At 41.5% G+C, this 13989-nt stretch overlaps 1 protein-coding gene across 1 annotated transcript in view; it reads left to right on the forward strand.

The window, feature by feature from the left end:
• Nucleotides 1-13989, forward strand: part of RBM28 (RNA binding motif protein 28) — a 59320-nt gene that overhangs the window by 6415 nt on the left and 38916 nt on the right. Inside the window, exons 4-12 of the mRNA XM_073652559.1 lie at nt 1654-1729; nt 2117-2209; nt 6728-6799; nt 6902-7112; nt 7404-7573; nt 7999-8062; nt 9589-9698; nt 10556-10629; nt 12692-12827. Of these exons, the coding sequence (XP_073508660.1) occupies nt 1654-1729; nt 2117-2209; nt 6728-6799; nt 6902-7112; nt 7404-7573; nt 7999-8062; nt 9589-9698; nt 10556-10629; nt 12692-12827 (1006 nt within the window). The remainder of the gene's footprint in view (nt 1-1653; nt 1730-2116; nt 2210-6727; nt 6800-6901; nt 7113-7403; nt 7574-7998; nt 8063-9588; nt 9699-10555; nt 10630-12691; nt 12828-13989) is intronic.

Below are 13989 nucleotides of genomic sequence, written 5' to 3' on the forward strand. Positions count from 1 at the left end.
TGAACCACCTTAGAGCTGTCCTGTAATAATGCATGTTAGTGTGTGTGTATTTATGTAGAAGAATTTTGCAGGAAATACAATAGACTAGAGCTTTACTGAGAATGTTTTACAAAACAAGCCATAACACATATTCATATAGGACACCCATTACATGGACATAATGTGAACTGGTACAGTACAGTTTTATTATCCTAGGTGAATGATGTAAATGGCTTTTCCTCTATGTGAAAAAATAAAGGGGTTGTCAGGGTTTGAAAGCAAAGTCTGCAGTCACTTCACATGACTGCAGATCTATCTGCACGCGGTCTTGATTCCCGCGGATTGCTGATGCGAGTGAGTGGTCACATGGCCGCATGTATTCTGTTTGCTTCACTTCTGTTGAGAGAAGCTGAGTGAGCCTAGTCGGCACGTGACCGCTCACTTACTCTCTGACAATTTCGGGGAATCAGGACAGTGTGGATAGCATTCTGTCACTGATCAGAAGTCTGCAGTCTTGTGAAGTGACAACAAACTTTGCTCTCACAGCTGGACAACCCCTTTAATACTAATAGAAATCTAACTTGCCTACATTCTAAAATTGCGCCTTATGACTCTTAACTTGGTTAAAAATTACATTACATGGCCATATTGATGTAAAAATTAAAAACTGATTGCAGGGAGAGATAATGGGGTCAAGTAGTGATATTCTGTTGGGTTTCCTACTGATCCCCCTGTGCATGACCACTACGGTCAGGTGATGATCATGTGTCCTCACTTAGAAGCGTTTTTAAAAAATAGTATAATTTTAGAAAACCTTTTCAGTTCTTAAAACTTTTTATGGATTTGAAACTTGCTTTGAGGCCTACACTGGCTTGGTCCTTTAAGGATCAATGGGGACGTCCACATCCCATTTTTAACAGCTCCACTGTCCACCATAAAATATATGGTGTACTTGCTACGTCATCCAATCACTGTGCTGTGTTCGCCTGTGTTACCTTATCACTGACTGCTGAAGTACAATCCGAAAAAGTAGTAAAGGCTGCAGCGGTCACGTGACATATCAATGTCACGTGACTATAGGGTGGTCAGGAGGGATGATGCCCTGAGGAATGGCACCAGTGCGGGAGGTGAGTATATTGTGTTTTTCTTATGCTGATAAGAGGCTGTTCAGTAGTGGACAATCCATTTAAGAATAATCTTTAGTCGCTAATCGTTATTGTGATAAACATCATTATGTGTGAGCATATAAAGTTATTGACAGTACATGGTTATCTCCATGGCATGGGTTGTCAAGTGACCCCCCCACCCCCCTGGTCACAGAAGTAGAGGTTCCTACTGCACATGGTTAACAGGACTGATGTCTGACCATCTAGGAAAGCATTCTGTCACCAAAACGAAGCGGCGGCCATTTTAATGTAGTAAAGTAATTATTTCTCTAGATAAAATGAGCGTGATTTGAAATTATTTAGGAATTAACTTATGACACTTTTTTTTATTTATCTTTTTTTTTTTTTTTCCTATTCTCGTAAAATTCTCTTAAAAGATGTAAACTTTAGGTCGGTGCTCGCGCTACTAACTCACTCCTCAAGTGGTCAATTATCTTCTCGTGTTCGCTCTTTTTCTGTTCACATACAATCTATTGTGCTGATTGTCCATTATTATTTCCCATAACAGTGCTCTGAAGAAGATCTCAAAACATATTTTTCCACCTTTGGGTCTGTGATGGAGGTCAGCATCCCAAGAAAGCCAGGTTAGATTAATTTTTGAATGTTTGATATAAAATAGTGTTTTTGTATAGAGAGGTCTGGAGTAAAAGCTGTCAAAGGTGTACGGCCTTAAGCGATTTCTCCTCATTCCATCTGTTTAGTACAAGCTGTTTCTCATAGTACCTTATTCTGATGCTTTACATACAGTTGTCTGCTGGTGATATTGGTAAATCATCGTAACCTAACATTTTTCTCTCCATTTTGCATATCCCATTATTCAGCCTTTGCTGTGTCGCAAACCTTCTCAACATGCACTCAATAGGACCTATACAATCCGCTGTCCTCAGGGTTTCTTTGTATATCTAGAAGTGCAATATTCTCATTTTGTTTCTTTACCAGATCACTAGTAATAAACGTGCTTTGTTCAACAGATGGAAAGATGCGAGGATTTGCCTTTGTGCAGTTTAAGAACATGCTGGAGGCCAGCAAAGCATTGAAAGGGACAAACATGAAGAGTATAAAGGGTGAGTAGACTTACAAATGTAATGCATGTGTCAGTCTAACATGCTTTTTTGGGGTGTAAATTTAAAATAGAACTAACAAAGTTGCACTCTGTCTTGCTATATCATGCAAACATGAAATGTGAAATTTAGAATTGTGCTCGGTCAGAGAGCCAATGTATACAGATATCAAAAGACTGACTGTCACTTGAAAACAGATGTGAACAGGTGCTTACTAAGAATAGCCATCTCCATATGTAACTAACAAAGTAACATAGTTTTTAAGGTTGAAGGAAGACTAAGTCCATCTAGTTCAACCCATAGCCTAACATGTTGATACAGAGGAAGGTAAAAAAAACCCACGTGGCAAACACTAAGCTCCACATTGGGGGAAAAAAATTCCTTCCCGACTCCATACGACAATCAGACTAGTTCCCTGGATCAGCGCCCTATCGAGGAATCTAGTGTGTAATATATATATATATAACCTGTAATATTATACTTTTCTAGAAAGGCATCCATGCCCTTCTTAAATTTTAGTAGTGAATCACTCATTACAACATCATCTGGCAGAGAGTTCCATAGTCTCACTGCTCTTACAGTAAAGAATCCGCGTCTGTGATTAGGATTAAACCTTCTTTCCTCCAGACGTAGAAGATGCCCCCTTGTACCCGTCTCAGGCCTCAGAGTAAAAAGATCAGTAGAAAGGTCTTTGTACTGTCCCCTCATATACTTGTACATAGTAATAAGATCACCCCTAAGCCTTTGTTTTTCCACAGTAATTAACCCCAAGTGTAATAACCTGTCTTGGTATTGCAGACCCCCCAGTCCTCTAATAACCTTGTTCGCTCTTCTCTGCACCCGCTCTAGTTCAGCTATGTCTTTCTTATACACCGGAGACCAGAACTGTACACAGTATTCTAAGTGTGGTTGCACTAGTGACTTGTATAGAGGTAAAATTATGTTCTCCTCATGAGCATCTATGCCTTTTAATGCATCCCATTATTTTATTTGCCTTTGCAGCAGCTGCCTGACACTGGGCACCAAGCGTGACCTTGTCGTCCACCAATACACTCAGGTCTTTTTCAGTGACAGTTTTGCCCAGTGTTTTACAATTAAGCATATAATTATACATTTTATTTCCTCTGCCCAAGTGCATTACCTTACATTTATCCCCATTAAAGCTCATTTGCCATTTATCAGCCCAAGCTTCTAGTTTACATAGATCCTCCTCTGTATTGATTACCCTGCAGAGTTTAGTGTCATCTGCAAATATTGAAATATTACTCTGTATGCCCCCTACAAGGTCATTAATAAATATGTTAAAAAGAAGCGGGCCCAATACTGACCCCTGTGGTACCCCACTGTTAACTGAGACCCAGTTTGACTGTTTTCCATTAATAACCACCCTTTGTTTCCTATCACTGAGCCAGTTCTTAACCCACATACATATATTTTCCCCTATCCCCATTGTTCTCATTTTATGTATCAACCTTTTGTGTGGAACCGTATCAAAAGCTTTTGAAAAGTCCAAATACACAACATCCACTGCATTTCCTTGGTCCAGTCCGGAACTTGCCTCCTCATAAAAGCTGATCAGATTAGTCTGACAGGAACGGTCCCTCGTAAACCCATGTTGATATTGGGTCATGAGGTTATTCTTCTTCAGATACTCTAGTATAGCATCTCTTGGGAAACCCTCCCGGATTTTACCCACAGTAGAGGTTAAGCTTACTGGAATATAATTTCCAAGTTCGGCTATTGTCCCCGTTTTGAATATTGGCACCACATTTGCTATACGCCAGTCCTGTGGTACAGACCCTGTTATTATGGAATCTTTAAAGATCAAAAATAATGGTCTATCTATGACGTTACTTAATTCCTGCATTACTCGCGGGTGTATCCCATCAGGGTCCGGGGATTTGTCAAGTTTAGTGATTTTTAGAGGCCGCCGTACTTCCTGCTGGGTTAAGCAAGTGACATTAAGGCTGTGTGCCCACGATGCGTTTTTTAAGCTTTTCCACAGCGGCAAAAACTCTGCAGAAACGCATGCATGGTAGAAGGCCTGCCATGTTCCCCAATGATAATCCGAATATGCTGTGCAAATGCTGCGGAAATTTCCGCTGTGGATTATCATTGCGGAAAAAAAGCGCAGCACTACCAATTATTTTGCGGAAGCGCTGCGTTTTCGCCGCCATTGACTTGCATTAGATCGCATGGATTACGCATCACTGTAGATGCGCATTCCATGCGTTCTAATATGCGGATGGTACCCAGGTCTAGAGGAGAGGAGACTCTCCTCCGGACCTGGGTACCATAGCAAAAAAAAGAAAAAAAGAATAAAATAAATATATACTTACCTTCTGGCGGCCCCCGATGTGCTCCTCCTCGCATGCCGGCAGTTCACGATGGACTGAAGGACCTGCGCTGACGTCATAGTCATGTGACTGGTTACGCGACGCTGACGTCAGCAGGTCCTTCAATGTACCGCTGCCGGCAAGGGAGAACGGAGGGAAGCTGGACACCGGGGGCCATCAGAGGGTAAGTATATATTTATTTTTTACCATTCTTTCGGTCACACTATATAAATCCATGCCGTTTGCATGGATTTATATAGTGTGACCAAGTTGACAAGCACTTTCCAAGTGATGCTAAAATCGCTTGGAAAGCGCTTGTCAACCCGCATGCGGAAATGCAAGTGAAGAACGCTTCACATCCGCATGTCCCTGGCAGGAAAAACGCATGTAGAAATCCGCATGCGTTTTTTTTTCTGCCAGGGAGATGCAGAAACACTCAGGAAACGCTCATCTTATTAACGGATAAATTAAAACTTATTATTTTGTGATCACTATTACCCAAGTGACCCCCAACTCGTATATTTGTTATGCTGTCTGGCCTGTTGGTTAATATTAGGTCTAGCTGTGCCCCTTTCTTGTTGTGAAAGGTAATGGTCTCTCATAGTTGTCAAAAACCTATTACCTTTGCATGAACTACAGGTTTCTGTTCCCCAATGTATTTCAGGGTAGTTGAAGTCCCCTATAATAATGACTTCTCCTTGAGTCGCTGCTTCATCTATTTGCTTTATGAGGATATTCTCGGTTGCTTCCATTATTTTTGGAGACTTCTAACAAACCCCTATCAGTAATTTATTATTTTTGTCCCCTCCTCTTATCTCCACCCACAGGGACTCTACATTTTCATTAGATTCACAAATATTCTCACACAACATGGGTTTTAAGGATGATTTTACATATAAACACCCCCCCCCTCGCTTGTCATTTCTGAACGGACTATAGCCCTGTAAATTAACTTGCCAGTCATGGCTCTCGTCCAGCCATGTCTCAGATATCCCCACCATGTCATAATTATTTTCCAACAAAATTAATTCTAATTCCTCCACTTTGTTGGTGAGGCTTCTGGCATTAGTGTACATGCATTTTATGTATCTCTCTGTACCTCTATTCCTTCTTACTATATTGACTGTTCTAACCCCACCCCCAATTTCTTTCTTTGTGCCCAGGTCACTACCTTCACTATCTTCCCCATCTATAAAATTAATACCCCCCTCCCCCCCCATCCCTAGTTTAAATAATCCTCCAACCTTCTAGCCATTTTCTCCCCCAACACAGCTGCACCCTCCTCATTGAGGTGCAGCCCGTTCCTAGCGTAGAATCTGTAGCCAACTGAGAAGTCAGCCCAGTTCTCCAGGAACCCAAACCCCTCCTTCCTACACCAGTTCTTGAGTAGCACTCTAACGCTATAGCATGGAAACTTGGAATATATGAAATCTTAATTGCATTACTGCTCTAGAAATAGGAAAAAACGAAGATACTTAGTGCATAGATTGGCTAATTCATGTGTACCCAGCCTCTGTGACAAGGCGATCTTCTTTGCTGGGAATCTAGCCTAATATGATTCCTCAAGCTATCAGCCCAGGAGAGGAATCATGTTAGGTTAGTTTCCCAGCAAAGAGGATTGCCTTGTCGTTGGCTACTGGGCATGCATGAATTGGCCAATTATGTGCTAAGTATCTTCATTCTTTCCTATTATCTAGAGCAGTAATGCAATGCCAATTTCATATATTTTGTGTTTGCATGCTATAGTGCCACAGAGTGCAACTTTATTTATAAGTTATATATGGCATGGGCTACTCTTATATGCACTCATTCACTCCTGCTCTCTGGAAGTGACGGTCAGTCTTTAGATATAATTTTAAGATGGAAGTCTGATTTCCCAAATGTGATCACAGAGCTAGTGCTGCACAGTGAGTGTCGCCTCATTGTCTTGGTAAACCCTGATAGAAATATTGCAGTATTTGTAAGGACAGTGTATGGGACCATTGTGGCCATAATGTGATTAAAATAGCCTAAACTAGACCACCTTGTTTTGTCAACGCTGTCCTAAATGGCAGTACAATGGGAAAAATAAGAAACAAAATGCATGGAGAGGATGGTGTGAAGCATTTTAAGACAGACAAAATGTTTCAGTGAATGAAGTGCACTTGAACCTGTTTTGTCTTATCTTTTTTTTTTTCTTCCATAGGTCGAACTGTTGCTGTCGATTGGGCTATTGCAAAGGATAAATACACTGCAACTCAAGGACCATCAGTCAGCGGTGAGTTACCTTTATCTGGGTTTCTTTTCTAGGTCCTGAGGCAAACAATATGCTAGAATTACCCAAGTAATGTGTGCTATGGTTTTCCTACATTGTTTCCAGAAACCAAGAAAAGTGACCAGAAGGAACAGCTCAAGAATTCATCAGATGATGAAGAGTCATCGGATGATGAAACTACAGCTCCACTAAAAGGTGGAGATGATAAAGGTGAGGAGGATGATGGTAGTGACGAGGAAGATTCAAGTGAAAATGACACAGAAGAATCTGACGATGAGAAGGAAACGTCTCAACAGAAAACTAAAGGCAATAAAGTGTAAGTAATGTGTAATTACTTTGAAAAAAAGTGGTTTATCCTATTTTCTCTTAGAATTTACATCACCTATGCTACTTGCTTTTCTTTTCCTTTTAATTTGTTCCACTATTAAATGAATGATTTCACTGGTAAAGCAATAAGAACTATTACACTCAGGCTCGATCAGTATCTGGAACTTAATTGTGAAGGTAATGGTGGATGAGAATAAGAGTATTTAACACTGTTGTTTTTATTGCTGTGTGCAGTTAATGGGCTAACATATGTATATGTGCCTGGTTCTGTGATTTTTAGGCCTATTAAGAAACCTCCGACTACTAGAAACAAGGTGAAGGATGACTCTGATAATGACGAGGAGGAGGAGGATGATGATGATGAAGAGGATGATGAAGATGTATCTGAAGACTCTGGTCAGGAGAGTGATGTAGAAGATGAGTCAGGAGACTCTGAGAGCGAGAAGAAAGGTACATCATGATAACAAAGGGGGAATCCCAAAATGATCGTTTTTAGTTTGCCAGTAGATAAAGCCACTATCGCTGAATCTGTTAGCGGCACATGCTTGTATGAAGTGGACATCTTTTTACTTCTGATCCAATGGGAGAGCATCGCAGTTAAAGCCCTGGGAATGAAGTCTAGCTATGCTGCTCCATTAGCACTCCACTTTTTGTACTTGTGAACTCCTCTGAATTAATGACATTGTATTCCATTGTGTGTTATAATGTCCTCATTATGGGCAATAATACATGCACTACCCAGATGGGTGTCTAATGGGAAAAGCCCTATACCAGGCATTGCACTTATGTTTGTATAGTTTACTAAAATGATATTTTATGATGCTATCATAATGTACTAAAATGACCATCTTAAATTTGTTTAATTTGTATTTTAGTCAAAACTAAAGTGAAGAAACGATTACCGTCAGATGTCGGCGAGGGAAAAACATTGTTCATAAGGTGAAGCTTTAGCTTTGTTCAACTCGCTTTGTCAGAAGCATAATGTGAAATACACCCAAATTCCAGCTCTGTCAGCACTGAAAAGCAGAAAATACCCCTCAAGCAGTTCATCAATGAGATGTGCACCAACAGAGAAGCCACATTACGTGTTTGCCCTTTCAAGTCCTTCATTCAGTGATGTAGTACAACAGGGCTTCTGAATTAATTCCCTTAAGCAAACCTAACCTTGTCTTCCATTTTGACACTTATTCGTGTGTTCGTTGCTCTTGAAATATATCTACAGGTACATCTCACTAAATTAGAATATCATCAAAAGTTAATTTATTGCAATTCTTCAATTCAAAAAGTGAAGCTCATTTATTATATAGAGTCATTACACACAGAGTGATCTATTTCAAGTGTTTATTTCTGTTGATGATTATGGCTTACAACCAATGAAAGCACAAAAGTCATTATCCTAGTAAATTAGAATAATTAACAAAAAACACCTGCAAAGGCTTCCTAAGCGTTTAAAAAAGTCACTTAGTCTGTTTCAGTACGCTCCACAATCATGGGGAAGACTGCTGACTTGACAGATGTCCAGAAGGCGGTCATTGACACACTCCACAAGGTCCCAGAGTTCCAATTTTCATTTGAAAATCAAGATCCCAGAGTCTGGAGGAAGAGTGGAGAGGCCACAATCCAAGCTGCTTGAGGTCTAGTGTGAAGTTTCCACAATCAGTGATGGTTTGGGGAGCCATGTCATCTGCTGGTGTAGGTCCACTGTGTTTTATCAAGACCAAAGTCAGTGCTGCCGTTTACCAGGAAATTTTAGAGCACTTCATGCTTCCCTCTGCCGACAAGCTTTTAGGAGATGGAAATTTCCTTCTCCAGCAGAGCTTGGCACCTGTTCACACTGCCAAAAGTACCAATACCTGGTTTACAAACAACAGTATCATTGTGCTTGATTGGCCAGCAAACTCGCCTGACCGTAACCCCATAGAGAATCTATGGGGTATTGTCAAGAGGAAGATGAGAGACACCAGACCCAACAATGCAGACGAGCTGAAGGCTGCTATCAAAGCAACCTGGGCTTCCATAACACCTCAGCAGTGCCACAGGCTGATCGCCTCCATGTCACGCCGCATTGATGCAAAAGGAGCCCCGACCAAGTATTGAGTGCATTTACTTTACATACATTTCAGTAGGGCAACATTTCGGATTTTAAAAACATTTTTCAAGCTGTTATAAAGTATTCTAATTTACTGAGATAATGACTTTTGTGTTTTCATTGGCTGTAAGCCATAATCATCAACATTAACAGAAATAAACACTTGAAATAGATCACTCTGTCTGTAATGACTCTATATAATGAGTTTCACTTTTTGTATTGAAGAACTGAAATTGACTTTTTTTATGATACTCTAATTTAGTGAGATGCACATGTATGTATAGCTATCTATATTACATTTAGAGATATAGAACATAACTCTAAGTAATAGTAGATGTGTGTGTATACATTATTTTTTTTCATTTCTGTGCTGTAGAAATCTGTCGTTTAACTCTGAAGAAGATGATATAGAAGAGTTGTTGCTGAGATATGGCGAGATTAAACATGTCCGGATAGTATTACACCCTGATACAGAACACTCTAAAGGTAAGCCTGACATCGTGCCAAAGGACTTCTGATAATAAATCCAGGAATGAGAAGCAATTGTGTTTGGTAAAATATATAAATTGTATAGTAATCACTTATAGCAAGCATTTCTTCCCTAACAATGTATAGAAATGTCAAAGGGCTCGCTCACACGAGCGTATAAATCGGACGAGTGCATTCTGATTAAAAATCGGGTTGCACTCAGAGCTAGGTTATACTATGGGGAAGTGCAGATCAGTGATTATTTTCTCATGCTGATTTAGCGTGAGAAAAAAAATGGCAGCATAATGTGGGTGCATCTGAGAATCTGACTGCACGCACCCATGCAAGTTTATGGGTACGTGTGAAACATTGAACTGTACTCGGATGTCATCCCAGTGAAGTCCGATTACTGTGGCGCCGGCAATGAAGGAGATGGAGAAATGACTTTCTCCATCATCTCCGCACCCATGCTGCTATTCTCTCATGCGAGAGGATCAGAGCACAGAACACTGACACTCGGATCAGACTCTGACAAAATTTGAGCTGAGTGTCATTTGCATGATTGGCCTCGACGGCCGTGTGGCCGTGGCCTGATGTAAAGAATGGCTGGTGTGCCTCCACCAGATCAAATCTAGCATGCACAGTGGTTAAAGAGAACTTTTTCTGTTTCTTACATATGTTTTATTATAAAATTGTTATTCTGTAGTTTATAGTCCACTTGTGTGTATTACCAATACATAGCACTAGTGGAAGGAAGTGATAGGTTGGATATTTCTCGATTCTGTGATGTTCAAACTGCTTCTGATTTTTTTGAAAATCCATTTTAGTTATGTTAACTTTCCACCATTTTTTCACCATTTCTTTTTCCCTTTAAGGTTGTGCATTTGTGCAGTTTGTGAATAAAGAGTCTGCAGAGAAATGCTTAGCAGCTGCCAAGGATGAGTCAGAGGTATGAGGTTTATCTCCAAGTTATGCCAACATATTCATAATAGGACCCTTGCTTTTCAATTACTTTTAAAAGGATCTATACTTTCAAAAAACATTGCGTAAATTCTTGTATTCTCATGTACTAATAAACGTTGCACCATATCTGAAAATTCATTCTTTTTTCACTTTTGAGCTACTTTTTCCTTCTCACTCACCAGCTCAGCTTATTTTGCTCAAGACAAAACTGTCTGCCAGCATAGTGAGGTGTCAGGTTACAGCTCTTATTATACTCAATGGGGAGGAGGAGTGAGAGAACAGGCAGAGAGAGACACAGAAGTATCCTGCTAAGAGTTGTATATAGTCTTTTCTATCACTTCAGAGCTGGATTCATGTAACATCCCTGGCGGCGTGCTGATGTGGCTTACCATCTCCCACCATGCAAGACCGCCAACTTACCTACCAGTCCAGGCTATGCACTGTGCTCCTCTACTTGTTGTGTGCATGTCTCTTGTCTGCTGGCTTAGGGCGGCGGTGCTGGAACTTCCTGATTCTTAAAGGGATAGTGCGCGCATTCCTAATGCATCCCCAGCCTATTGCTTTGAGGCACTGGATACTTAAGGCACCCTCGTCCAGTGGGAGGTGACTGAGCAACACTTTCTTTCACAGTGTTCTGTGCAACTGTGAGTTGCCTGGTCCTGTCCTGTATCTATCCTGTTCTGCCACCCTGGGAGCTGAATTCCCAGGCTCGTACCTGGATCTCTCTCCTGTGTTAGTTTCTGTCTGTACTGTGTCCTAGCCCTTTACCTATTTGTCTCTATGTCTGATCCTTCCCTTTGCCTGCAAACACTGCAGGAACTCCTACCTGTTGTCTCTGTACTCCAGCTTGTGAGTGTGTCCACTCGCTACTTCATAGCAAGTACCTTGTGTGTATCTGGCTCTGCTTGTCCCGTTTCCCTGCCCCTGTATGTACCTCCTGTGTTCTAGCTACCTTCCTGTCCCTGTCTGTTCCATGTGAACAGGGCCCACTCCCGCCTGGCCGCTCCTGCGGCACTCCCGCCTGGCCGCTCCTGCGGCACTCCCGCCTGGCCGCTCCTGCGGCACTCCCGCCTGGCCGCTCCTGCGGCACCGCCCCTGTATCCCTGTACTGGTTCCCATCCCGCCTGTGTACCAGCCGTGCCCGCCCGCCTGTGTACCAGCCGTGCCCGCCCGCCTGTGTACCAGCCCGTTCCTGCATACCCCGGTGTGGATCAACAGCTGTGTGACCGGGGTCTGCCTTGGAGTACCACCTGGGCCACCTCCCTAGTCCCTCCTTGGTTCACGGAGTCTACTAAGCCACCCTATGAGCCACGGTCGGATCTGACAAGGCCCCTAGTCAAGCCCCTCCAGGCATTCCTTGGTTCATGGCCCAGTGCGACCACAAACGACACTCACAACAAACAGTCTGGGCGTGAGCGTAACAATTCACATCTACTCTGCTCAAGACTTCTGCATAACCTTCTACATATAGCGTCTTCTTTCTGTCTGTGCTAATTAGGGAATGAAAAGCAGGATTCCTGTGTGCGCTCCTGTGTCCCTTGCTGTGTGTGCGCTCCTGTGTCCCTTGCTGTGTGTGCGCTCCTGTGTCCCTGTGTGCGGGGCTGTGTTTGGGAATCATCCTAGGTGCTAGTATCCTCCCAATAGCTCGAAGTCAATTGCAATATAGAGCCTGCAGTTGGGAAAATTGGGGGAAAATGGCAGATAATTCATACGCCAACCAGAAATAGTATTGCTCATACACACCCACGACAGCTTAGTTTGAAAAGTTAATTGAAAGTACAGATAACCTTTAATTAACCAGTAATTCATTACAGTTCATAATCAATAATCTTTAAATCATTGTGTCCTTTTTGCTATCCTATTCTTGTTTATGGCAGGATACGTTTTACATGCTATAATCTGTTCCCCACGTGTAAACGGTGACTTATGAACCATGTCCTAATCCTATTGTTGGTTATGTAAGCCATTCCTGCAGTTATAATCCTTAGGTTTAGCGCTCACTTACTGTTCTTTGTCACACACCACGTTTTATTTTTGGTCCAAATCAGAATGGAGGGTTGAAACTTGCTGGAAGGAAACTTTTCATGGACCTGGCTGTGAGTCGTGAGGAAGCCGAAAAGCTACGCCAAAAGAAAGTAAAGAAACCTACAGGAACGAGAAACCTGTATCTAGCGAGGGAAGGATGTGAGTACAATGCTGTCTGTGCATCTTGGCACACTTTACTATAATTTTAATTCTTAACGTCAAAGCGTCTAGTAAGTAAATGGTCTGATGCAAAAGGAAATGTCTAACACCTGTTTATAAGGCATAACAGAGATCAGATAAGGGCACATGTTATAAAGATATAAGCTTTATTTAGAAATTCAAAAAAGGAAAACCTAAAAACATGCATGAAAAATGAATTCACACAGCAAAGAAAGAGATCCAAAGACCATATTCATATATACCTGGGTACAAATGCCATTCAGAAGAGAACTGCATACAACGATGCACAATATGTTCCCTACCACAAGCTGGCTTGCGCCAGTAGACACAATGCCAATATAGAAAGACAGAATTGCACATCATATATCAGAAAATATCAGATTGCTTGGTAAATTGTCATTCACAGGCAGAAGCTGTTGGAGATGCAATGACTATAAAACACCATGAGCAGGGAATCGTGGTGTCTAACACAGCCAATGTGCGTTTCACACAGCATGCTTTGTCAGAGGGTGGATGCAGATTGTCATGAGCAACTATTTTTGCTGATACTTTAATACATTCCGTCCTTTGGTCTGTAACACATATTGCATGTGATTCAGACAGGAAACTTTAAATCACATGATCTAACCACATGACTTTAAAAAGCACAAACCAAAGAGAAAACTACCTACAAATGCCAGTAATTAAACATTTTTGAAAAATACCATAGAAAAAATCCGAAAAAATGGCACCAATAATAAGCATTAATGATGAGCGAGGGTGTTCTGTTAACCCTTTCAGCAAGTATGCTTGGGTGGTCGCCAAGTATTTACGATGTTCTCGAATGTTATGTTTGAGTCACTCCGTGTGCATGATTTGCGACTGTTTGATAGCTTTTATACATGTGAGGAATGCCTAACAAACAGGCATTCCTCACATGTATCAAAGCTGTCAAACAGTTGCAAATCATGCACACGGAGTGACTCAAACATATCATTCAAGCACGCCAAAGATACTCGGAAAACACCTGAGCATGCTCGTAATTCTCGAGTGACGAGCCCGCTCGCTCATCACTAATAAGTATGTAACTTAAAAAAAAACAAACAAAACAACAACTCGCGTTTTTAAATGTGTGTTTGTGAAAGGTTATCTCCTGTCCAAG

The sequence above is a fragment of the Phyllobates terribilis genome, unplaced genomic scaffold (assembly GCF_046119375.1).
Source record: "Phyllobates terribilis strain yellow unplaced genomic scaffold, ASM4611937v1 Scaffold_11__3_contigs__length_659146591, whole genome shotgun sequence".
NCBI lineage: Eukaryota > Metazoa > Chordata > Amphibia > Anura > Dendrobatidae > Phyllobates > Phyllobates terribilis.